Genomic DNA, 26,293 nt, shown 5'->3' with positions numbered 1-26,293 from the left:
TCTAATGCCATATCTAGGGTTTTTCCTACTTGGTGTGTTGCTTAGGCGCTATCCTAAGTTGATAACTATATGATAAGTCTACAGCTGTAATGCACTAGTTTTGGGCAGTCTACAGGGATGACCTATGGACTTCTGGGAAGAAAACTGGTGAGTGCTGTAGAGTCAAAGGCCTAGAAGTAAATGTTCAACTTTACTATGGCTGGTATATTGCTTGGGCCCTTAAGTGGTCCTAGCATAAATCCTAATTGGATGTTCCGTTGTGCATGTGCGCTTATGCTTACACAAGCGCGCATGTCAAGGGAAGAAAACCAAGTATCCGGGCAGATTACAACTTGTTCAGAATGAGTCTGACGTAGTCAGGTAATTTTCAGGTCAATGCCTGGAGGTCAGTCAGAATTGGTGTCAAGGGAGTCTGTAGTAGTTTTTCTACAAGTCACTGTTTCTTCCACTTTTGTAGTGGCGATAGGTATGAAGTCTATTTCATAGCTATGTTATCCACGGAGGAGCTAACCTCACGACGGAAGTACTCTTTAAGTATTGGACCAGTCATACGTGGTGTGATCATGGTTCATGACTTCTAATAATTTTACTCCTGAATGGAGGGTCCTATTTATTAGTGACGTGTGTTAACCATTGGAAGAGTGCACTGGAGATTCCCATCCACGTGTTGCACTCTGAGTGACTCCTATGTCGCTGTTGTCAATGGTAATTTGATTGGTTAGGTCTCTAACCTTCTTAGTGATTGTAGCGGGACTGACTGTTGCTAGTATTGGTACTGGTACTCGAGGGGACCAGTTATCCTACCGATTTATTCTGAAATATTATCTACCGGAACACATGATTGGAGCATTTTACTAGTTGTATTGTAGTTGAACCTACACATGGCAAAGAATGATTATTGTTGCCATTTGTTTTGGAGGTGGACAAGTCCACTGGACTTCCTTTACGACCAGTGTGGTACACCTCAGTACTATCTTAGATGTCTTCTAAGATAATCCCCGTCTAGGGGCCTGTCTGCTCCTCACTGTTCTCATAGGAGAGTTTACAACTAGATTTGATTTATGCTCTGGCGGCCTCGTACGGTGTTGTCCGTAGTCTTGACCCTCCCACCGGCCTCGATGAGGCTCATCATGGGTCTGGGCTACTATTCCCCCCCTTTGTGCCTCGGGACCCCCCCACCAGCGGGTGGTGTTGGTGTCCGATGCGCAAATGAAAAGGTCGGACCCTATGTACGAGTTGTCAGCGGCCGCGTTGTTATGAGAATGGCTGTAACCTTTCAACCAAATCTCCTGGTGTTTGTGCTTCAAAACGCTCAGTGGCTGCCGAGGCATGTCAGTCACCACCGCGTCCGCGTGTGGCAACCTCTTCATTACCTGCGAACTGAGACGAGGATATCGGTCTGTGATATCGCAAAGTTTTTCACCAGTGGGAGTCATCGGGTCAGTTGCTGGACTGACGCCATTAGTGTCATTGTAAGGGGTGACAGTCCCCAACAAAGCGGAAGGTGTATCATCGGAAGCAGAGTATACTCTGTGCATCAATGTTTTACTTGCTGAGACGGCCGCAGTGCTTGCGGAAGTGTCCGAAGGGCAAGAGAAGTTCATCTCAACTATCGTATTGTACGACTGCAAGGAGGAGGGAAGTTGCTTATTCACAGAGACAGCTGGCTCGAAATCATGAAAAGAATGGTCCATCAGGTTGGCTGATGGAATGTGTCGAGATATCGTACTATCTCCGTGGATCGGATTTTGTACCAAGAGGTTTCTAAACGTCTTTTTCCCAAGGGGTGCTTTCGACAGATACCCCTCGTGAAGGACTGCGTTGCAGCTAGCGTTAGGGGGAGACAGTGTGGTCAGTGGAGAAGGCACTGTGGCCTGTGACCATACCTGGTTGGTTTTCCAATCCATCAATGGGAGTAACCGATCCATCAAGTCTGCTCCAAATAGCAGGGTTACAGTTTTGAGGCTGGTAACATACACAGGGTGAACGAGCGATACGTCCTGGAAGTGTAGTTTCAGCATGACTCTCAATGTGAGAGGCGAGGTAGTCTGAGTGACCCCTCGAAGTTTAGTGTCGCATCGTTCCACTTTTAACCAACGTTTAGTTGGCTTCAAAGCCCTTTTGAGATCATCAAACAATGTTTGAGAGATGAGTGATATTGTCGCACCCGAATCCATTAGCGCATGACAAGTTAAGCAGTCCTCCAGGACTGTTTCCAGGTATGGCCGTTTAGATTCGTGGTTAGTGGACATATTCCCCACAAAGTGGAGTGGTCGTTCGCAACAACGTGATGTGCCATTTCTGTTCAAGGTGGACGCAGATTGACTTTTCCGATTTTGAGTGGGCTTGGCTTTAACGAAGCGTTTTACCTTTTTCTTCGCAACTTTTGTATCAGAGTCTATAGACAGAGCCCGGGGGCTTGTTTCTTGATCAAGCCGGCCCTGGATAGGGTCTTGAATGAGAGTGGGAGAAATTTGAACTTTAACGTCCATGCTATCGGTGTTAATTCCTGCGGACCTGGTGTCCGGTAATTCCCCGTCTAGTCCTTGTGACTTATCTTTTACCCTTTTATCAAATTGTTCTCGCTTAAGTTCTTCCCGTAGTGGGACTTCTGGAGAACATTGGTCTACGTTTTGATCGTCCTTCAACCCTTTGTTACCCTTGTGCTCTGACACTTTTTGTGGGTTGGGTTCAGGAACGTAGCAAACGGGTCGATTGTAGCGGTAGTCATGTTGATGGCTACGTACTTTACAGTTATTTCGACCGCGGAGGTTATTGGAACCATGATTTCGTGGTAGAAACTGTTGTTGTGCATCATCTCTCGACGCTCCAATACCTGATAATGCACCCTCTAACTGGAGTGAGTGCTCCTGGTTAAACTTCAAAACCGAGTGGTCAGGGATCTTAGCATTGTGAACTTTTGATGCCTCAAAAGCTGTGCTTGCAAGCTCTCTGAGTTGTAAGATAGGCAAGCCAACGTGGGCGGCAGGGCCCAAGTAGGTAATGAAGGTGGGATACATGTTCGACAGAAACATTTGTTTGAATGGTAACAGCTCTTCCATTCCTGTTTCTGTGAGTAGGCCAAAGTAAGCTGAACGAAGCCTATGATAGTAAGCTTGTGGGTGTTCGTTCCGAGCTTGTTTGACGGTGTTAGCCAGTGAGCTATCGTGTTTGCGAGTCGCAGAACCACTGAATTCTAATTTCAAAGCTGTGGCAAGTTTAGCATAGTCATTTAGCACGTGTTGCTGTTGTAGACGAATGAACCTCGTCACGTGTCTATTCGACGTTCGCTTCAACAGGTAAACCCTGTCAGAACCCGTAGCGTTCGGGTAGCCATCCAACGCGTCCTCTATGTCAGCTAGGAACGTCTCAGTATCGTTTGGCTGACCTGGAACGGGGTCAAAGGTGGGGAAATTCTTGACGAGTTTGTCAAGGTATTCCGCGCCAAGCGGGCGGAGAGGGTTGGCTTCATCCTGTGGAGAGATTGGGGCCGAAAGGCCAAGAGGAGAAGCCAAGCCTTGGCATTGTTGGCCAAGAGGCTCCATATTACTCAGTGCCGAAGGGCCAAGAGGAGAAGACTGAGGGACACATGAGGGAGGCAAGGTCTGAAACCTATTGTCTTCACTCCTGTGAGTACAGGGCTCCGGTTGCTTGGATGGGTAGTCGCACTGTAGAGCGTGACCATTCTGGATTTCCTCCAGATGGTACCTAAGGGTGGAATTCTGCTGCATTGCAGAGTCCACTTGAGCGCTTAGAGTACTGATTTTGGACACGTGAGTGTCACACCTGCTCCTTTCGGTCTCAAACTTATCTGTCATGGTTTGCAGATAGAGGTCTTGAGTACGGAGCGAGAGATTCAGTGATGAGATTTCCTCTGCTTGCTTAGAAATCAATATTTCCATCCTCATCACCTGAGTTCTCTCATCATTCATTTGGTCAGCGACTTCAGTAAGTTCTGCTGATTTATCATCCAACTTTGTCATTGTGTTCATTAACTGATCGTCTTTGGTCTGCAGCGCTTTGAGGAGTACCGTGTTATTTTGAGTAACATTCAACAAAACAGCATGCATGTTGTCAAGTTGAGCGCTCCTGTTTGTAGATAACTCTTCAGATTTATCTAGTTTGGCGTGGACATCATCGTATTTAGTTTTGGCTAAATCGAGTTGTTCCTGTAGCATATGATTTTGTTCCTTTAGAAAACGATTTTGTTGAAGAGCTTGTGCTTGTTCATCGTCATACGTTTTTGCAATTACATTTAATTGTTCGGTTTTCAAGCACAGTTCCATAGCTAGCAGAGTTTTTCCCTTTTCTGCATTTGTCATTGGTTTCCCGGTTCTCACCACCTGTCCCTTTATGTCTACCATTACCTGCTCGTGCTTCTGCTGTGCACTGCGGTATTGGACAGATGGCAATCTCGGATGGCAAGACATCAGAGCTAGACTGGAGAGAACCTTTACGAGGCCTGCGCCCGATGGTTGATTTTGGAAAACGTTGTCTGCTTTTCCACTAATGGCATAATTAGGGTTGTTATCGCTGCTGAGGTCAGAGATCAATCCATTTACGGGTGGAGGTTCACTAATTAGCGGGCGAGTGGGAACCACCCCCTCTGATAGCTTGCACATTATTAGAACATTTGAAAGGAAAAAATGTTTTTCCTAATTTTCCAAAATTTGGTTTTGGAATGTGGAAAACTGCAAAGACGATTTTAATCTATTTATAGACGTTAATGAACCATCAGTACTGTACAGTACTGTGGAAGTTGGACGTGAATGAATTTGCCAAAGCAAATTGAATTAATCAATGCCAATGATTAGTCCTACCTGGGTAGGCTATCTGGGTATTAAACTTGAATTACCTGAGAGGTTGCTTCATCCCGGTTAATATGCAAAGTTTAAGTTGTCTCATTTAATTGGAAGAACCTAGAAAGGTATGTTCGACAATTTAACTAAATAAATTGAATGAGACGATAATCCATACAATCTCCATTGATTGGATATCATAAGTGTAAACCGTAGGTCAAATGTTGGGACCCTTCACCACTAGGGTACGCTCCTCGCTGGGGCTGAAGCCACATGGGATTCACTCCCGTCAGTAATGGGTTTGGTGAATGTGCTTTGCTAAAGCAGATTTTACTGATTAATCTATTTATGATATATCAAACCTGTATAGGCTATCTGGGAATTAACTTTGAATTACCTGAGAGGTTGCTTCATCAAGGTTAATATGCAAAGTTGAAGTTGTCTCATTTAGTTGGAAGAACCTATTGTTCGACAATTTAACTAAATAAATTGAATGAGGCAATGATACCCAAGCAATTCAGATTGCGGGGTTATCATAACAGTAATGTAGTTTAAATGTTTAGGGTACATTCACCACTATACTTTCCCTTAAGGCCGAAGCCACATGGGGTTCACTCCCGTGAGTAATGGGTTTTACTGATTAATCTATTTATGATATATCAAACCTGTATAGGCTATCTGGGAATTAACTTTCAATTAACCTGAGAGCATTGCTTCATCTAAGTTAAGTTTGGAAAAAGTTAATCATGTCTCATTGTAGACGCCCAATCAATTTTGGATATTATTTAAAAGATCCACTTGAAAAGGTAAATCTGGCAATTTCACTTGTTAGTTAAATTGAATGAGACGTCAATCCAGTCAATTGCGATTGTCTGGATATGTTACCGTGCTCCACGTTTGAATTTCCCCTAGAGATGTACTGGCAATTCTTCACCACCAGGGTGCAGAATGCTGAAATTAAATGGAAGTACAAAGGTCGGACTTCCGTCGCGCTAGCGGAGGAATTTTAAACGTGGTACGGGGAGGGTAAAATGTTCCCTCTCTGTTAGCTTGCCCGTAATGCTAAGCTATTGCTACTTGGTTCAGGAGTATCACTTCCAAGCACCAAAATAGGATCCTTTCACTATGGAAAGGGTGGGTTTTCTAGTGACGTCTCACCTTAACCCCATTCAGCATATTCTGCTAGTGTTTATGCTGACCGGAGCGACACGGTACTTAAATACAGATACGCATACGGTCTGCCCACACTGTCTTAGTGCGGTAGGCAAATTATTCGGCTCGGTTACCGGACAGTTAACTTCTAATTTCTAACCTTACTCTAGAAGTTAATATTTACCGACAGAAATAGTACCGTTTGGCCTAACGGACTAAAACTGGAATTTATCCCTCACTGCTATCGACATAAGACCGGAGCCACTCTAAATAGCTTCTCCCAATGGAAAATACACAATCACTTTGTTTAGATAGCAGGCTGTTTGTACAATTCTGTTTGCACAATTGATATATAGAATTTCACAGCAAAGTCTAATTCTATCTTAGATTCCTCGCACGGGGGCTCCATAAATGTATAATCAAAATGAACCAACGTGCGTTTTAGTTTGAGTCCTCACACGGGGGCACCATATATGTCGTGTCTTTGGGGTACCATTAAACTGAAGACATGTTTATCAATTAACTCGGGGCACCAAGGAAAATATTCAGATTACAAAGTTATAATTTTCCTAATATAACTTTCCTATATTATAATATAGGCCGATTATCTTCTGGTTTAAATGGTGTATTTTACCTCGCGTCCAGTCTTATTCCAAACGTCGTAAATTGTTGTATCTGCACGAACCCAGTCTTTACTAAAATCATCCATACATCAATTGTCTTAAAATCATTTATTTACTACACTAAGTAATTAACAGAAAACATACAAACAGTAATTATCGTCACAAAGGATTGGTAGAGTAATGTGCCCTAATGGCTAACAGGCATGGCTGGTCTGTTAGACAATGGGTCATAAACGGTCAGCTGAGGAGGTACAGAGAGTTCATTAATATTAACAATTGACAATTGAACGCTCACTCATTCGGGAACAATTGCAATCAATATATATTTACGCTCAGTGTGTCGTCGGGATCCTTGTTGGAGCATCGTTCTGATGGAGAGTTCTCTCTCTCTCTCGGTTAAAATGGATCTTTCAAAGCGACATTCATTAATGTCGTCATAGAATGGATGTTTCGTTGGTCTTCGCGTTCAATGATATAATTTACTTAGCTGCAGACTAATAATTAATATCAAAGACTTGTTCTTATTCTGTCGGTATCAATAGTCTAAAAGTTAACCACGTGGAATGGTTCACTTTCAGTAGATGGATTGGATGGTCAAACCTATTGGCCATGGAGTGGAGGCCTGGTCTGTTAGAAATGTAAATCAGGGTGTGTTTTATAGTGACCATAGAACAGGCTTGTCAAATGACGCCTGGTCCTGGCTGTGTCCCTGGGGGGCGTGCCGATGACTGAGTTAAACTTGGTACAGAAATACAATTCTATCACATTAACATCAGTACATAGCATCTCAATGTATTACAAAAGCTGTATCCTTATTAATACATTCTATACAACCATGTGTATGCAAGTCTCAAGGCTGAGTCTATTATATAAACCGTTTTATGGTAATATGGCTATATTGTTTCTTCTGAGTATCACAAAATTGTACCAAGCGGACCAGTTCGTGGCTGGATTCTTCACCAATCTTCCATACCTTCTCCAGAACACAAATGTCACTTGGTTCCCCAATTCTGTGAGTTGGAAGAATTTCCTGTTTCTCTCTATGGGCCATGTGGCCAGAGACTCTCCTGGAATTTTACCACTCCTTCACACAGGGACTGGGTGGGGGAAGGTAGGTTGGGGGATGGTGCAAAGGGGGGGAGGGGGTCAACTGTCCTCCCTGTACTCAAAGAGGCCAACGTCATGACATATATATATATATATATATAAAGAGAGAGATATATTTAAATAAAGATATATATATAAAGAGAGAGATATATATATATTTAAAGAAAGAGAGAGAGATAAAAAGAGATAGAGAGAGATAAAGAAAGAGAGAGAGAGAGATAAAGAAAGAGAGAGAAAGAGGGTTGGGAGGGAGGGAGAGAGAGAGAGAAAAAGCGTGCGAGAGAGAGAGAATAACAGGTAGTAGAAGTTGTCTTCAGGACAACCAAGTTCAAGGAGAAGAGAGATTTGTGGTATAATACTGCTGTTATACTGCCCCCTGCTGGATTTGAGACTTCAACCACACAGAAGAGGGTTTTATTTTGTAATACCCTGACAAGATGTACAGTCTCTCGTACACCATGTCCTCAGTGAGCAGGGATTTACCATAATGTGAGATTTAAATTCTTATTAACTCTTTCTCTCTACATCTCTCTCCTCTGTCTCGCTCCCCCTCTCACTCTCCCCTCTCTTTCCCCCCTCGCCCCTCTCTATGTCCCCCTGTCTCTCTCTCTCTTTCCCCTTTCTCTCTCTGTCTTTCTCTCTCTCGTTCCCCTCTCTCTCTCTCCCCTCTCTCGCCCCCCACCAGGCGCTGTCGTACCTGGGTCTGGACGTGACGGAGGAGAAGAGGAGGAAGCTGAGACAAAGTCTTATCACTGACCCACAGGGAACCGTGTCCTACGGAGGTACACTGTCACCATAGCTACCACAAACCTACTGTCTCCTTAGCTACCACACACCTACTGTCTCCATAGCTACCACCCACCTACTGTCACCATAGCTATCACACACTTACTGTCTCCATAGCTACCACACACCTACTGTCTCCATAGCGATCACACATCTACTGTCTCCATAGCTACCACACATCTACTGTCTCCATAGCTATCACACATCTACTGTCACCATAGCTACCACATACCTACTGTCTCCATAGCTACCACACACCTACTGTCTCCATAGCTACCACACACCTACTGTCTCCATAGCTACCACACACCTACTGTCACCATAGCTACCACACACCTACTGTCTCCATAGCTATCACACATCTACTGTCACCATAGCTACCACATACCTACTGTCTCCATAGCTACCACACACCTACTGTCTCCATAGCTACCACACACCTACTGTCACCATAGCTACCACACACTTACTGTCGCCATAGCTACCACTGACCCACAGGGAACCGTGTCCTACAGAGGTATATCGTCATCATAGTTAACAGGGCTTGGGGTCAATTCAAATCAAATCAAATTGTATTGGTTGCGTACACATATTTAGCAGGTGTTATTGTGGCGGTAGCTAAATGCTTGTATTCCTAGCTCCAACCGTGCAGTAATATCTAACAATACACAACAATACACACAAATCTAAAAGTTATTAATGGAATGAAGAAATATATAAATATTAGGAAGAGCAATGTCTGAATCCGGAGAATAAATATATATATACAGTATTTCTTCAGCCTCCTGAGTTTGAAGAGGCGGTGTTACGCCTTCTTCACCACACTGTCTGTGTGGGTGGACCATTTCAGATTGTCAGTGATGTGTACGCCGAGGAACTTGAAGCTTTTCACCTTTTGCACCGCGGCCCCGTCGATGTCAATGCGGGTGTGCTCCCTCTGCTGTTTCCTGAAGTCCACAATCAGCTCCTTCGTTTTGTTGACGTTGAGGGAGAGGTTAGTTTCCTGGTACCACTCGGCCAGGGCCCGCACCTCCTCCCTGTAGGCTGTTTCGTTGTTGTTGGTAATCAGGCCTACCACTGTTGTGTCGTCTAGTACAGGATGGGGCTGAGCACACACCCTTGTGGGGACCCTGTATTGAGGATCAGCATAGTGGAGGTGTTGTTGTCTGGGACGGCAGCCCTGCGAGGGTAAACACGCTTAAACGTCTTACTCACTTCGGCCATGGAGAACGAGAGCCGAGAGTCCTCGGGAGCGGCCTGTGTCGGTGGCACTGTGTTATCCTCAAAGCTGGCGAAGAAGGTATTTAGCTTGCCTGGGAGAAAGATGTCGGTGTCGGTGACGTGGCTGGTTTTCCCTTTGTAATCCGTAATTGTCTGGAGTCCCTGCCACATATGTCTCGTGTCTGAGCTGTTGAATTGCCTTTGTCTCTGTACTGATGTTTTGCCTGTTTGTTTGCCTTACGGAGGACATAACTGGACTGTTTGTATTCAACAATATTCCCAGTCACCTTGCCGAGGTTAAATGCTGTGATTCGCACTTTCAGTTTTGCGTGAATGCTGCCATCTGTCCACGGTTATTGGTTTGGATAGGTTTTAATCGTAACAGTGGGAACAACATCCCCTATACACTTCCTGATGAACTCAGTCACCGTGTCTGTATATACATCAATGTTATTCTCAGAGGCAACCCTGAACATATCCCGGCCCGCATGATCAAACAATCTTGAAGCATGGATTCCGATTGGTCAGACCAGCGTTGAATAGACCTTAGCACCAGTACTTCCTGTTTGAGTTTCTGCCTATAGGAAGGGAGGAACAGAATGGAGTTATGATCTGATTTGCCGGACAGAGGGCGGGGGAGGGCCCTGTAGCCATCCCTGAAGGGAGAGTAAAAATGGTCCAGAGTTTTTGAAGCACTAGTACTACAGGTAATGTGTTGATAGAACTTCGGAAGCGTTTTCCTCAGATTTACTTTATTAGAGTCCACAGCTACAATAAATACGGCCTCAGGATATGTGCTTTCCATTTTGCACAAAGTCCAGTGTAGTTCCTTGAAAGCTGTCATGGTAACGGCTTGAGGGGGAATATACACGGCTGTGACGATGACCGAAGAGAATTCTCTCGGGAGATAATGATTGTGAGGAATTCTAGGTCGGGTGAACAAAATGTTCTTGAGTTCCTGTACGTTACCACAATCACACCATGAGTAGTTAATCATTCTTCCCGGAGAGTTCTTTATTTGTATCTACACAATGTACTGAGAACCCAGCTGGCTCTATGGACGGGGACAGTATATCTGGAGAGAGCCATGATTCTGTGAAACAGAGTATGTTACAGTAGCTGATGTCTGTCTGAAAGGAGATCCTCGCCCTGAGCTCATCTACTTTATTGTCCAGGGACTGAACATTATGTAGTAATATACTAGGAAGCATTGGATGGTGTGCATGCGTGTTAAGTCAAACTAAAAGTCCACTCCAAATACCTCTTTTCCATTGGCAGCATCTTGGAGCAGCCTCTGGGATAAGTTAAATCGCCTTAGGGGTTACAAACAAAGGATCCAATTCAGGAAAGTCGTATTTCTGGTCGAAATGCTGGTGAGTTACCGCCGCTCTGATATCCAAAAGTTATTTCCGGTTGTATGTAATCACGCAAAAAAAAACATTCTGAGCTAAATAAAACACACACAAAAAAACGAATACTGCAAAGTTGCTTAGGCGCTAGAAAAAGAGCAGCCATGTCTGTCGACGCCAACCATTTCAATTCAGTCAATTCAGGGGATAAACAACATTTCTACACAATAAGAAGTCTCATAGAGAAGCATTCAGGAAACTTGAACTGAATTAAAATGGACTTGACCCCAACCCATCCCAGTCACAGCAATATCCCTTTAACCTGTTCAGACGTAGTCTGTGTCCTCGATGGCTCCTTATTCACAAGCTACTACATAGGGAATAGGGGTTCTGATTGGCTCCTCATGTTTTATGCAGAGTATAACTCTTCTTTTGTGTTTGTTGTCGCCGGGCAGACTTCGTTGAGGCCATACGCAACGTCTACCAAGAGAATCTGGAGAAGGCGGGACTAGGGCAGAAAGAGTTCATGTTCTCCTATCACGAAGCAGCTAGCTTGATGGACACCTCTGCCTTCCACTCCCCGGTAAGAAAACAACATTGACTTGTGCTTCTTGTTTCAAGGTACTGGGTGTATTAAGTTCTTGTTATGGAGTCCTTGAGGCTCCTCCTGACTTTGAGGCTTGTGTGACTTTGTGAAGTTTGAGTTAGTGAAGAGGATTTACAGACCGTGTTTCTTCGAGGAGATTTACACCCTGCAGCAGCACAAGAGAATCATCAAAGATGTCTTTAAGAGCTTCATTGTGACGGTCCCTGTCTCACACACACACACACACACACACACACACACACACACACACACACACACACACACACGACACACGACGACACGACACACACACGCACATACACACACACACACACACACACACACACACACACACACACACACACACACACACACACACACACACACAGAGTCTTTGAGAGCTGCCTTCCTCTAAAACTTCCATTGTAATGTTCCCTGTCAGATGAAGGGTGTGCTTCTCACATCATTGTATGCATGAGTGTGTGTGTGCATGGGTTTGTGTACACGTACCGTGCGTAGCTCCAGTCTAACGTTATTGCTGTGTTGTGTATCAGACCTTTGATTCAGAATGCTCCTACAGTAGTGAAGAACTGGAACACTTCCAGACGGAGGTGAAACAGCTGCAGAACCAGATTAAACAACTCAAGGTGAACTCACACTCCTGTCCAAACATCACATCTGTGTGTGTGTGTGTGTGTGTGTGTGTGTGTGTGTGTGTGTGTGTGTGTGTGTGTGTGTGTGTGTGTGTGTGTGTGCGTGTGCGTGTGCGTGTGCGCGCGTGTTTGTGGGTGTGTGTGTGTGTTTGTGAGAGAAAGAGCGAGTGCTGTGAATATCACATTCAATTACATCAAACTTTATTAACACTAATTTTTACATATCCACTGCAACTGATAGTGTTATAACCACTTTGTGGGTTTGTGTACACGTACAGTGCGTAGTTCCAGTCTAATAGCTTTTCTCAACATAATTAATAACTTTTTAATTTATAACAAAATATAATGTCAATGTAATAAATCATACTGAAATGAAATGTTGAACAAATAACATAATATATATTTATAATTATACTAAAAAAATAGATAAATGCATCATGTAGTGTTGGTCCCGTGTTTCATGAGCTGAAATAAAAGATCCCAGAAACGTTTTATACGCACAAAAAGCTTATTTCCCTCAAATTGTGAACAAATTTGTTTACATCCCTGTTAGTGAGCATTTCTCCTTTGCTAATATGATCCATCCACCTGACAGATGTGGCGTATCAACAAGCTGATTAAACAGCATGATCATTACACAGGTGCACCTTGGACTGGGGACAATGAAAGGCCACTCTAAAATGTGCAGTTTTGTCATACAACACAATGCCACAAATGTCTCTAGTTTTGAGGGAGCGTGCAGTTGGCATGCTGACTACAGGAATGTCCACCAGAGCTGTTGCCAGATTTCTCTACCATAATTTCTCTACCATAAGCCGCTTCCAACATTGTTTTAGAGAATTTGGCAGTACGTCTAACCTCACAACCGCTGACCATGATTAACCACGCCAGCCCAGGACCTCCACATCAGGCTTCTTCACCTGCGGGATCGTCTGAGACCAGCCACCCGGACAACTGATGAAACTGTGGGTTTGCACAACCGAAGAATTTCTGCACAAACGGTCAGAAACCGTCTTAGGGAAGTTCATCTGCGTCGTCCTCGCCAGGGTCTTGACCTGACTGTAGTTCGGCGTTGTAACCGACTTCAGTGTGGCAAATGTTCCCCTTCGATTGCCACTGCCACTCTGAAGAAGTGTGCTCTTCACGGATGAATCCCAGTTTCAACTGTACTGGGCAGATGGCAGACAGCGTGTATGGTGTCGTGTGGGCGAGCGGTTTACTGATGTCAACGTTGTGAGCAGAGTGCCCCATGGTGGCAGTGGGGTTATGATATGGGCAGGTATAAGCTACGGACAATGAACACAATTGCATTTTATTGATGGCAATTTGAATGCACAGACATACTGAGATGATATCCCATTGTCGTGTCGTTCATCTGCCACCATCACCTCATGTTTCAGCATGATAATGTATGGCCCCATGTCACAAGGATCTGTATACAATTCCTGGAAGCTGAATATAAACAGTTTTTCCATGGCCTGCATACTCACCAGACATGTTACCCATTGAGCATGTTTTGGATGCTCTGGATTGACATGTACAACAGAGTGTTCCAGTTCCCGCCAATATCCAGCAACTTTACACAGCCATTGAAGAGGAGTGGGACAACATTCCAAAGGCCACAATCAACAGCCTGATCAACTATGTGAAGGAGATGTGTTGCGCTGCATGAGGCAAATGGTCACACCAGATACTGACTGTTTTTTTATTAAGGTATCTCTGACCAACAGATGCATATCTGTATTTCCAATCATGTGAAATCCATATATTAGGGCCTAATGAATTTATTTAAATTGACTGATTTCCTTATATGAACTGCAACTCAGGAACATGTTTGAAATTGTTGCATGTTGCATTTATATTTTTGTTCAGTGTTAGTTGTTATTTCGCAACAATCCTCATTTTCATACACCATGTACAGTATATGTACACTTGTAAATGTTTATATACAATTATTAACTGGGTGGTTCGAGCCCTGAATGCTGATTGGCTGAAATGACAGAATATTTGTTTTTACTGTTCTAATTACTTTGGTAACCAGTTTATAATAGCAATAAGGTACCTCTGGGGTTTGTGGTGTATGGTATCCAGGCACTCCGCATTGTGTCATGCTAAGAACAGCCCTTAGCCGTTGTAAACTCAGCAAAAAAAGAAACGTCCCTTTTCCAGGACCCTGTCTTTCAAAGATATTTTGTAAAAATCCAAATAACTTCACAGATCTTCATTGTAAAAGGTTTAAACACTGTTTCCCATGCTTGTTCAATGAACCATAACATGTTGGGGCTAGGGGGCAGTATTTGCACGGCCGGATAAAAAAACGTACCCGATTTAAACTGGTTACTACTCTTGCCCAGAAACGAGAATGTGCATATAATTAGTAGATTTGGATAGAAAACACTCTAAAGTTTCTAAAACTGTTTGAATGGTGTCTGTGAGTATAACAGAACTCATATGGCAGGCCAAAACCTGAGAAGATTCCATACAGGAAGTACCCTGTCTGACAATTTGTTCTCCTTCTGTGGCATCTCTATCGAAAATACAGCATCTCTGTTGTAACGTGACATTTTCTAAGGCTTGCATTGGCTCTCAGAAGGCGCCAGAAAGTGGAATGACGTCTCTCCAGTCTCTGGGCGAAAAACAGCAGGAGATTTTGTGAGTGGTCGGGCTGAGAACAGTGACACTGGAGATGCGCGTTCATGTGAATTCTCCATGTTTTTCTTTCTCTCTTTGAATGAATACAACGTCGCCCGGTTGGAATGTTATCGCTATTTTATGAGAAAAATAGCATAAAAATGTATTTTAAACAGCGTTTGACATGCTTCGAAGTACGGTAATGGAATATTTCGAAATTTGTCACGAAATATGCTCGCGCGTCACCCTTCGGATACTGACCTGAACGCACGAACAAAACGGAGCTATTTGAATATAACTATGGATTATTTGGAACCAAAACAACATTTGTTGTTGAAGTAGAAGTCCTGGGAGTGCATTCTGACGAAGAACAGCAAAGGTAATCCAATTTTTCTTATAGTAAATCTGAGTTTGGTGAGGGCCAAACTTGATGGGTGTCAAATTAGCTAGCCGTGATGGCCGGGCTATGTACTCAGAATATTGAAAAATGTGCTTTCGCCGAAAAGCTATTTTAAAATCTGACACCGCGATTGCATAAAGGAGTTCTGTATCTATAATTCTTAAAATAATTGTTATGTATTTTGTGAACGTTAATCGTGAGTAATTTAGTAAATTCACCGGAAGTTTGCGGTGGGTATGCTAGTTCTGAACATCACATGCTAATGTAAAAAGCTGGTTTTTGATATAAATATGAACTTGATTGAACAAAACATGCATGTATTGTATAACATAATGTCCTAGGAGTGTCATCTGATGAAGATCATCAAAGGTTAGTGATGCATTTAGCTGTGGTTTTGGTTTTTGTGACGTATATGCTTGCTTTGAAAATGGCTGTGTGATTATTTTTGGCAGGGTACTCTCCTGACATAATCTAATGTTTTGCTTTCGCTGTAAAGCCTTTTTGAAATCGGACAATATGGTTAGATTAACGAGAGTCTTGTCTTTAAAATGGTGTAAAATAGTCATATGTTTGAGAAATTGAAGTTATAGCATTTTTGAGGTATTTGTATTTCGCGCCACGCGATTCCACTGGCTGTTGACTAGGTGGGACGCACCTTGCCAAGGGAGGATAAACAATTAATGAACATGCACCTGTGGAACGGTCGTTAAGACACTAACAGCTTACAGACGGTAGGCAATTAAGGTCACAGTTATGAAAACTTAAGACACCAAAGAGGCCTTTCTACTGACTCTGAAAAACACCAAAAGAAGATGCCCAGGGTCCCTGCTCATCTGCGTGAATGTGCCTTAGGCATGCTGCAAGGAGGCATGAGGACTGCAGATGTGGCCAGGGCAAAAAATTGCTATGTCCGTACTATGAGACACCTAAGACAGCACTACAGGGAGACAGGACAGACAGCTGATCGTCCTCGCAGTGGCAGACCACATGTAACAACACCTGCACAGGATCGGTACATCCGAACATCACACGTGCAGGACAGGTACAGGATGGCAACAACAACTGACAGAGTTACACCAGGAACGCACAATCCCTCCATCAGTACTCAGACTGTCCGCAATAGGCTGAGAGAGGCTGGACTGAGGGCTTGTAGGCCTGTTGTAAGGCAGGTCCTCACCAGACATCACCGGCAACAACGTCGCTTATGGGCACAAACCCACCGTCTCTGGACCAGACAGGACTGGAAAAAAGTGCTCTTCACTGACGAGTCGCGGTTTTGTCTCACCAGGGTTGATGGTCGGATTCGCGTTTATCGCCGAAGGAATGAGCGTTACACTGAGGCCTGCACTCTGGAGCGGAATCGATTTGGAGGTGGAGGGTCCGTCATGGTCTGGGGTGGTATGTCACAGAATCATCGGACTGACTTTGTTGTCATTGCAGGCAATCTCAACGCTGTGTGTTACAGGGAAGACATCCTCCTTCCTCATGTGGTACCCTTCCTGCAGGCTCATCCTGACATGACCCTCCAGCATGACAATGCCACCAGCCATACTGCTCGTTCTGTGTGTGATTTCCTGCAAGATAGAAATGTCAGTGTTCTGCCATGGCCAGCGAAGAGCCCGGATCTCAATTCCATTGAGCACGTCTGGGACCTGTTAGATCGGAGGGTGAGGGCTAAGGCCAGAAATGTCCAGGAACTTGCAGGTGCCTTGGTGGAAGAGTGGGGTAACATCTCACAGCAAGAACTGGCAAATATGGTGCAGTCCATGAGGAGGAGATGCACTGCAGTACTTAATGCAGATGGTGGCCACACCAGATACTGACTGTTACTTTTGATTTTGACCCCCCTTTGTTCAGGGACACATTATTCCATTTCTGTTAGTCACGTGTCTATGGAACTTGTTCAATCTATGTCTCAGTTGTTGAATCTTGTTATGTTCCTACAAATATTTACACATTAAGTTAAGTTTGCTGAAAATGAACGCAGTTGACAGTGAGAGGACGTTTCTTTTTTTGCTGAGTTTATATTGGCCACACCCCCTCGGGCCTTATTGCTTAAATATACAATGTTCTATGTTACTATTTTACAAAGTTACAATGTGCAATGTGTATAAGAGTAACATTGAATTGGCTTCAACTTTGTTCACAGTCCAATCACAGTCAACCTGCTGGTTTTCCTACACTACCCCAGGTCAGTCAACCTAATAGTTTTCCTACACTACCCCAGGTCCTCCAACCTGCTGGTTTTCCTACATTACCCCAGGTCAGTTAACCTGCTGGTTTTCCTACATTACCCCCAGGTCAGTCAACCTGATGGTTTTCCTACACTACCCCAGGTCAGTCAACCTGATGGTTTTCCTACACTACCCCAGGACACAGAGCACAGCAAGTCGACCCTGGAGGAGGAGCTACACAACACCTCAGAGGTGAGTGACAACCAGACTCAGCCAATCACAATGCTTAAGAATAGGTTGATGAAGCAGTATTATATTGTATTTAGTATATCCCACCGTATCCCATCATATCCCATCATATCCCATCATATCCCATCGTATCCCATCATATCCCATCATATCCCATCATATCCCATCGTATCCCATCATATCCCATCATATCCCATCGTATCCCACCGTATCCCATCGTATCCCATCGTATCCCATCGTATCCCATCGTATCCCACCGTATCCCACCGTATCCCACCATATCCCATCGTATCCCATCGTATCCCATCGTATCCCACCGTATCCCATCGTATCCCATCGTATCCCATCGTATCCCACCGAATCCCACCGTATCCCATCATATCTCATCATATCCCACCATATCCCATCGTATCCAACCGAATCCCACCGTATCCCATCGTATCCCACCATATCCCACCATATCCCATCATATCCCACCATATCCCACCGTATCCCATCGTATCCCACGAATCCCACCGTATCCCACCGTATCGCATTGCAGCGTATCCCACCGAATCCCACCGTATCCCACCGTATCCCACCGTATCCCATCGTATCCAACCATATCCTAACCTTATCCTAACCTTATCCCACCGTATCCCACCGAATCCCATCGTATCCCATCGTATCCAACCGTATCCTAACCTTATCCCACCGTATCTCATCTTATCCTATCATATCCTATCCTATCCTATCCTATCTTATTGTATTCTATCGTATCCTATCATATCTTATCCTATCTTGTCCTATCTTTGCCAGGCATAGTTGTATTAACACACTCTCATTCTTGCTCTTTTTCCTTCACTCATTCCCTCCCTCTCTCTCCATCCTTCCCTCCCTCATTCCCTCTCCCTCCATCAGAAAGCGTGTGCGACGGTGGAGGAGAACAGTCGTCTGAAGACTCGTCTGCAGGTAATATTTATCCTTTAATAAACCCCTAAACAAGACAAGAGACTTCACCCCCACAGCTGCTCCATGGTCTCTCTGTGTATAGTATGTGTCCTCATGTAAATGTCTGCAGTACGGCTGCCCCACCCGGCTCCAACCTCTATGTGTACAGTATGTGTCCCAAGTTGAATTTCTGTTAGACCTTGGGTACTTCTTCATCTTCTTCATCTTCTTCTTCTTCTTCTACCCCTGAAGGTAGCGGAGGCGGTGCAGAGAGACAGACAGAGTAACAGTGCAGAGCAGGACTATGAAGAGGTCATTACACTGCTAGAGGCTGAGATCAAAGACCTGAAGAACCAACTGGCGGGCAAGAAACAGAAGGGTCTGGAAGCTACTAAGGTAGACTTAAAACCAATTTATGGAAGAAAAGACTAGTGTCGTCTGGGTGGGCCTCAGACACAAGTGATGACAAAGCAGACCTCTCCATTTCTGAAACACTCCAGACAATTGTTTGTGAACCACCAGGACAACACTAGTCTTTTCTACCATAAATCACTGTGACCCAGCAGGACAACACTAGTCTTTTCTACCATAAATCACTGTGACCCACCAGGACAACACTAGTCTTTTCTACCATAAATTAGTGTGACCCAGCAGGACATCACTAGTCTTTTCTACCATAAATCACTGTGACCCAGCAGGACAACACTAGTCTTTTCTACCATAAATCACTGTGACCCAGCAGGACAACACTAGTCTTTTCTACCATAAATCACTGTGACCCACCAGGACAACACTAGTCTTTTCTACCATAAATCACTGTGACCCACCAGGACAACACTAGTCTTTTCTACCATAAATCACTGTGACCCAGCAGGACAACACTAGTCTTTTCTACCATAAATTACTGTGACCCAGCAGGACAACACTAGTCTTTTCTACCATGAATCACTGTGACCCAGCAGGACAACACTAGTCTTTCCTACCATAAATTACTGTGACCCAGCAGGACAACACTAGTCTTTTCTACCATAAATTAGTGTGACCCAGCAGGACATCACTAGTCTTTTCTACCATAAATCACTGTGACCCACCAGGACAACACTAGTCTTTTCTACCATAAATCACTGTGACCCACCAGGACAACACTAGTCTTTTCTACCATAAATCACTGTGACCCAGCAGGACAACACTAGTCTTTTCTACCATAAATTACTGTGACCCAGCAGGACAACACTAGTCTTTTCTACCATAAATTACTGTGACCCAGAAGGACAACACTAGTCTTTTCTACCATAAATTACTGTGACCCAGCAGGACATCACTAGTCTTTTCTACCATAAATTACTGTTACCCAGCAGGACAACACTAGTCAGGAGGATTTGATGGAGTTAAACAGGAATTGATTCTGTGTTATACTCCAGGAAGATGTAATGGAGTTAAACAGGAAGTGATTGTGTGTGTTATACTCCAGGAAGATGTGATGGAGTTAAACAGGAAGTTGTCGATGATTGACTGTCAGCTGAGGAAGTCTGAGCTGAGCAGAAGACACCTGGAGATCTCCAACAAGAAACTACTGGGATTCGCACAGGTACACTACACCTGTAACACACCTGTGACTCATCCCGACACACCTTTACAACAACACTTCCTGTCCACCTCTCATACAACTAACTACTGGGCTTCACACAGGTAACATTACACCTGTAACATAGTAACACACCTTTACAACATCACTTCCTGTCCACCTCTCATACAACTAACTACTGGACTTCACACAGGTAACATTACACCTGTAACACAGTAACACACCTTTACAACATCACTTCCTGTCCACCTCTCATACAACTAACTACTGGACTTCACACAGGTAACATTACACCTGTAACACAGTAACACACCTTTACAACATCACTTCCTGTCCACCTCTCATACAACTAACTACTGGACTTCACACAGGTAACATTACACCTGTAACACACCTTTACAATAACACTACCTGTCCACCTCTCAGCTGTAAGCACAGTCACACAGGTTCTGTAACACACCTACCTGTGAGCCCTAGCTTACTCCTCTCTGGTCATGCTCTGTTATGTTCTGAACCTGTACTGCCACCTAGTGGTTCAACACTACTTTCTAGTTTTATGTATGTGGATTTCTGTGCTGACTGACTGGCTGACGACTGACTGACTGGCTGGCTAACTGGCTGACTGACTGGCTGGCTGGCTGTCCGACTGGCTGACTGACTGGCTGGCTGACTGGCTGACTGTGTTTATTTCTCAGAATGTTCACAAAGTGCTCACCACCCCCAGCTTGTTTGGAATGGAAAATGGGTAAGTGCTTATCTTCTAATTGTCACTCCTTTATGACAATTCTTCAAATGTTTGTTTATTCTGACAGTCTGTTGATATGACCGGAGGGTTTGGGTGTGGGTGTGTGAACGTGTGTATGTGTGCTTCCTTGTACTAATAGGAGTAACAGGACCTCTCCAGCCACAGACAGTCCAGAGACCCCCTCTCCCATCCCAGACCCAGCCTGCCAGTTAGCTGCAGAGGCCAGGGAGCTGGTGGAGGGGGTCAGATCCCTGAGCAGCACCGATGATACAGCCCCTCTCAGTGACTCAGAGGGGGGTGAACCACCTGACCCAGCCATGGACCCAACACAGTAAGTATGTATGATCAGCACTTCCACTCACAACCCATCTGTATCTAGATGGAATATGGCCTCTGAGTATTTGATAGCCATAGTCTTCCCTCTCCTCTCTCCTCCTTACCGTCCACTCTTTCCTCTCTTCCTCTCTTCCCTCACCTCTCCTCCTTCCCTTATCTCCCTCTCTCCCTCAGCCCTCATAGCTCACAGGCTCAGACATCTCCTACAGAAGTTCCGGCCAAAGACAAGCGCCACCAGTAGAGAACGTTCAGAGAACGTTATAGAGAGCGTTTTAGAGAACGTTACAAGGACGTCAAAAGAACAACATGGCTGGGGACTAGGCTCAGAAGAACACTGTGCTTGGCTGACTACCTTTACCTAAAAACTACCAACAACCCTTTAAAAGACAGACAGACAGAGAGAGAGACAACCAGACAGACTGTATGTAGGATGCTATCCAGTGTGCGTAAAAAAAATACACTTACAACTCTTTAAAAATTAACTACTGTCATTAGTTGAGGCTTCAGTCTGGGATTGCTTTACCGATTAACCGCAAAATGTTGTAGTTTATCTGTTTTCTAATACAGCTCTATGTGTACTTACATTTCTCTGTTGATATTTAGCATTTGTCAGAATATGAACGAAGGGGAGATTCTCAACTGGGAGTGACTGGGAAGGATAGCAGGTTTTGAGGTGAAATGACAGAGACTTGTAGATGCAGTTCAGTTTGTTCCTAAGAGCTTGCCGTAGCCGATTAGACAGCACTACAAAGCCAAGGCGATACTGTTGGGTTTGTAGATGTACTTACGTACAGCATGAGCTATTATGATGATGATGATGATGATGATGATGCACTGAACCTTTCTATCCCTGAGTTCCAATACTCTATAAAAGATTCCTTCTCTCATGTCCTATTTCCTTGTATCCTATTTCCTTGTATCCTTCCTCACCACTGAAATCTGGAGAGACCGGATAGTTACATTGAAATTGCCGGTATGACATTGACTGCTCATCAAATTGGTTCCATCCTTTTATTTTTGGTATCAGTGGTCCTCAAGGATACAAAGAGAGATGAAGATGTTTGTGTTCGTTATCTGACAGAGGACAGAAATGTGTATTTTTGCTCACAACCTTTCCCAGAGGTGAGGAGAGGAAGCCAGGCTAGGGCATTAGAACCTAGCCCTAGCTGTCTCTAGCCACAGCTGTATCGCCATGGGTACAGTAAGTGCCCTGTATGTGTATACTTCAGAGAGAGAGAGCGAGAGAGAGAGAGAGAGGGATAACGTGGACAATGTGCCCTGATCCAAAGCGTCTCACCATGGTGATGACTCTGTGTACAGAAACGGTTTGTCCTTTATACTGAAGTGCTCTGATGAACTGTCTGTCTGTTTTGAAGATGATTTTGTATTGGAAAAGCCAATTTTCTGTTACGGATACCGAAGAAGAGGAAGAAGCTTTAGGACCTGCACGAGCTATCATGGCGACGCCGAGACGTCTGCCTTTGCTGTTATTATAAAACCTTGTAAATCTTTCAGCTGAAAGAAATATTGCACTCTCCTTTGATGTCCTTCTCCACATCTTCTGACTGACGCAGACACACACACACACACACACACACACAAACAATTCCGCTGGAACAAGCCAGAGCTTACTATAGTATGTCTGTGTCAATTGAAGCTCGTTCAAGGCTTTGTCTATGAGGATTCCTTTCTTCCTTACTGTTGAGTTCTGTGAATACTTACTACGCTGTCATATCACATATGTTCCGTAACTTCTGTTAGAACTGCGTCTCCATAGCAACAGCTGTGTGGAGGTACCGTTCCATAACCATAACCCACAGTTTGTTGGCTTGTCCTCTGAGATTGAGGTTATGTCACCAAGACAATAAAAAAAAGAATGGAAAAAGCAACAACAATGGCCTTTTAGCAGTGGCTGTGTCTCGATAGTCATAACTAGCTCCCTTTCCTTGTGTCCTTTCCTTGTGTCCTTTTCCTTCATGATCAGTGATATGGAACGGAGTGATACTGTAGGTAAAAAAGCAATATGGTGGAAAGACATCCAATCCTTTCACCTGTTAGAGGTCCTGAAGGAAAGGAGATGAGGGGAGGAGACAAGGAAAGGAAGTAATGAAAGACTATTGAGACCCAGCCGGTGTCTATCAACTCAAAACACCTGATACTTCCTTAGTGCTAATGAAGGAAAGGAGACAAGGAAGGAAGCCAATGACGAATATTGAGACACAACGCAAAGCATTGTATCTCAACTCGAAACACCATCCATAGCATAATCATCAGTACCATACTATCACTGCATGGTTCTGGTTCTGACAACCTGTCGTTCAACATCCAACTATGGAATCAAATGTTTGGTTTCAGGAATGTAGAGGAAAAACAGTTAAAAAACAGTTGTACTGTCTTGTTTAAATGAATAGGTTGTATGAAAACGATACCTGTGTGGTGAGATATTTGGGCTGCGTCCCAATAATCTCTCCTTTCTCCTGAAGTGTGCACTTGTTCACTTTCCTTTATGGATTTCAAAGGAAATGACTGGAATATGGAACTCCCTCTAGAGTCCAGCCCATGCCAACACCAATCCAATTATTTTACATTTGTATGGAGTAGTGAACGAGTGCACACTTCAGGAAAGAAAGAGAGACTATTGGGACACAAGCCAAGGATATCTGTACAACAGGAGGTCATCTAACATTAATCAGACATACCCTAGCCGACTAAATGTGTCAGATGTATTTTGTTTATATTGTTAAATGCACATGCTTTTCAAAAATAACTGACATGTAGTCCTGTAATTGAACTAGATTGCATCTTATGTGTGGCCTCCAAACTTTCTTTTACTGTTTTTAATAAAGGATTAACCTCGAATACATCTGTGTACCTGTAGTTTCCTACTATATATTTCTACATGTCTGTTTTTGACTTCAATACCAGCCTACTTACAACAGGGGAGTAATCAAGGTTCAGGTGAAGTAAGGTGAATCTACATTTCAACTCAACAATGTCATATATTGTCAATGTGGACTATTCTTGTTGCAGTCTTGAGTTTTCTGAATTGACCCCAACCCTGTTAGTAACACTGGGTTTATACGTAGTGTAAACTAGCAGCCGCCCAACAGCTTGTCTTTTATTAGATCACCATGACACTACACACATCTGTGGGATCATCTGGTTCTCCTCTCCATCATAACAGACTAAAGATCTGGTTCTCCTCTCCATCATAACAGACTAAAGATCTGGTTCTCCTCTCCATCATAACAGACTAAATATCATCTGGTTCTCCTCTCCATCATAACAGACTAAAGATCTGGTTCTCCTCTCCATCATAACAGACTGAAGATCTGGTTCTCTTCTCCATCATAACAGACTGAAGATCTGGTTCTCCTCTCCATCATAACAGACTAAATATCATCTGGTTCTCCTCTCCATCATAACAGACTGAAGATCTGGTTCTCCTCTCCATCATAACAGACTAAATATCATCTGGTTCTCCTCTCCATCATAACAGACTAAATATCATCTGGTTCTCCTCTCCATCATAACAGACTAAATATCATCTGGTTCTCCTCTCCATCATAACAGACTGAAGATCTGGTTCTCCTCTCCATCATAACAGACTAAATATCATCTGGTTCTCCTCTCCATCATAACAGACTGAAGATCTGGTTCTCCTCTCCATCATAACAGACTAAATATCATCTGGTTCTCCTCTCCATCATAACAGACTAAATATCATCTGGTTCTCCTCTCCATCATAACAGACTAAAGATCATCTGGTTCTCCTCTCCATCATAACAGACTAAATATCATCTGGTTCTCCTCTCCATCATAACAGACTAAATATCATCTGGTTCTCCTCTCCATCATAACAGACTGAAGATCTGGTTCTCCTCTCCATCATAACAGACTGAAGATCTGGTTCTCCTCTCCATCATAACAGACTAAATATCATCTGGTTCTCCTCTCCATCATAACAGACTAAATATCATCTGGTTCTCCTCTCCATCATAACAGACTAAAGATCTGGTTCTCCTCTCCATCATAACAGACTGAAGATCTGGTTCTCCTCTCCATCATAACAGACTGAAGATCTGGTTCTCCTCTCCATCATAACAGACTGAAGATCTGGTTCTCCTCTCCATCATAACAGACTAAATATCATCTGGTTCTCCTCTCCATCACAACAGACTAAAGATCTGGTTCTCCTCTCCATCATAACAGACTGAAGATCTGGTTCTCCTCTCCATCATAACAGACTAAATATCATCTGGTTCTCCTCTCCATCACAACAGACTGAAGATCTGGTTCTCCTCTCCATCATAACAGACTAAATATCATCTGGTTCTCCTCTCCATCATAACAGACTGAAGATCTGGTTCTCCTCTCCATCATAACAGACTAAATATCATCTGGTTCTCCTCTCCATCATAACAGACTAAATATCATCTGGTTCTCCTCTCCATCATAACAGACTAAATATCATCTGGTTCTCCTCTCCATCATAACAGACTGAAGATCTGGTTCTCCTCTCCATCATAACAGACTAAATATCATCTGGTTCTCCTCTCCATCATAACAGACTGAAGATCTGGTTCTCCTCTCCATCATAACAGACTAAATATCATCTGGTTCTCCTCTCCATCATAACAGACTAAATATCATCTGGTTCTCCTCTCCATCATAACAGACTAAATATCATCTGGTTCTCCTCTCCATCATAACAGACTAAAGATCTGGTTCTCCTCTCCATCATAACAGACTGAAGATCTGGTTCTCCTCTCCATCATAACAGACTGAAGATCTGGTTCTCCTCTCCATCATAACAGACTGAAGATCTGGTTCTCCTCTCCATCATAACAGACTAAATATCATCTGGTTCTCCTCTCCATCACAACAGACTAAAGATCTGGTTCTCCTCTCCATCATAACAGACTGAAGATCTGGTTCTCCTCTCCATCATAACAGACTAAATATCA

General features: G+C 43.8%; 2 protein-coding genes across 3 annotated transcripts in view; both read left to right on the top strand.

Moving 5' to 3' along the window:
- LOC106602015 (disks large homolog 1) overlaps positions 1 to 17,699 on the top strand; it is a 109,969-nt gene extending 92,270 nt beyond the window's left edge. For both annotated transcript variants that reach the window (XM_082972918.1, XM_082972919.1), the window contains exons 13-16: positions 8,367 to 8,463; positions 11,493 to 11,620; positions 12,178 to 12,270; positions 17,457 to 17,699. In XM_082972918.1, coding sequence (XP_082829044.1) covers positions 8,367 to 8,463; positions 11,493 to 11,620; positions 12,178 to 12,270; positions 17,457 to 17,579 — 441 coding nt within the window. In that variant the 3' untranslated portion in view covers positions 17,580 to 17,699. The remainder of the gene's footprint in view (positions 1 to 8,366; positions 8,464 to 11,492; positions 11,621 to 12,177; positions 12,271 to 17,456) is intronic.
- Positions 17,621 to 24,187, top strand: LOC145877518 (syntaxin-binding protein 4). Its single transcript, XM_082973140.1, has 7 exons — positions 17,621 to 17,692; positions 18,631 to 18,681; positions 18,913 to 19,056; positions 20,132 to 20,248; positions 20,941 to 20,990; positions 21,130 to 21,321; positions 21,501 to 24,187. The coding sequence occupies exons 1-7, from the start codon at positions 17,621 to 17,623 to the stop codon at positions 21,565 to 21,567; spliced, it is 693 nt and encodes a 230-aa protein (XP_082829266.1). The 3' UTR covers positions 21,568 to 24,187.
- Positions 24,188 to 26,293: the final 2,106 nt, after the last annotated feature.

The sequence above is a fragment of the Salmo salar genome, chromosome 03 (genome assembly GCF_965601325.2).
Source record: "Salmo salar chromosome 03, fSalSal1, whole genome shotgun sequence".
Taxonomy (NCBI): Eukaryota; Metazoa; Chordata; class Actinopteri; order Salmoniformes; family Salmonidae; genus Salmo; species Salmo salar.
Note: the sequence above shows the minus strand (reverse complement) of the source record. Positions and strands in the feature narration are given on the sequence as shown.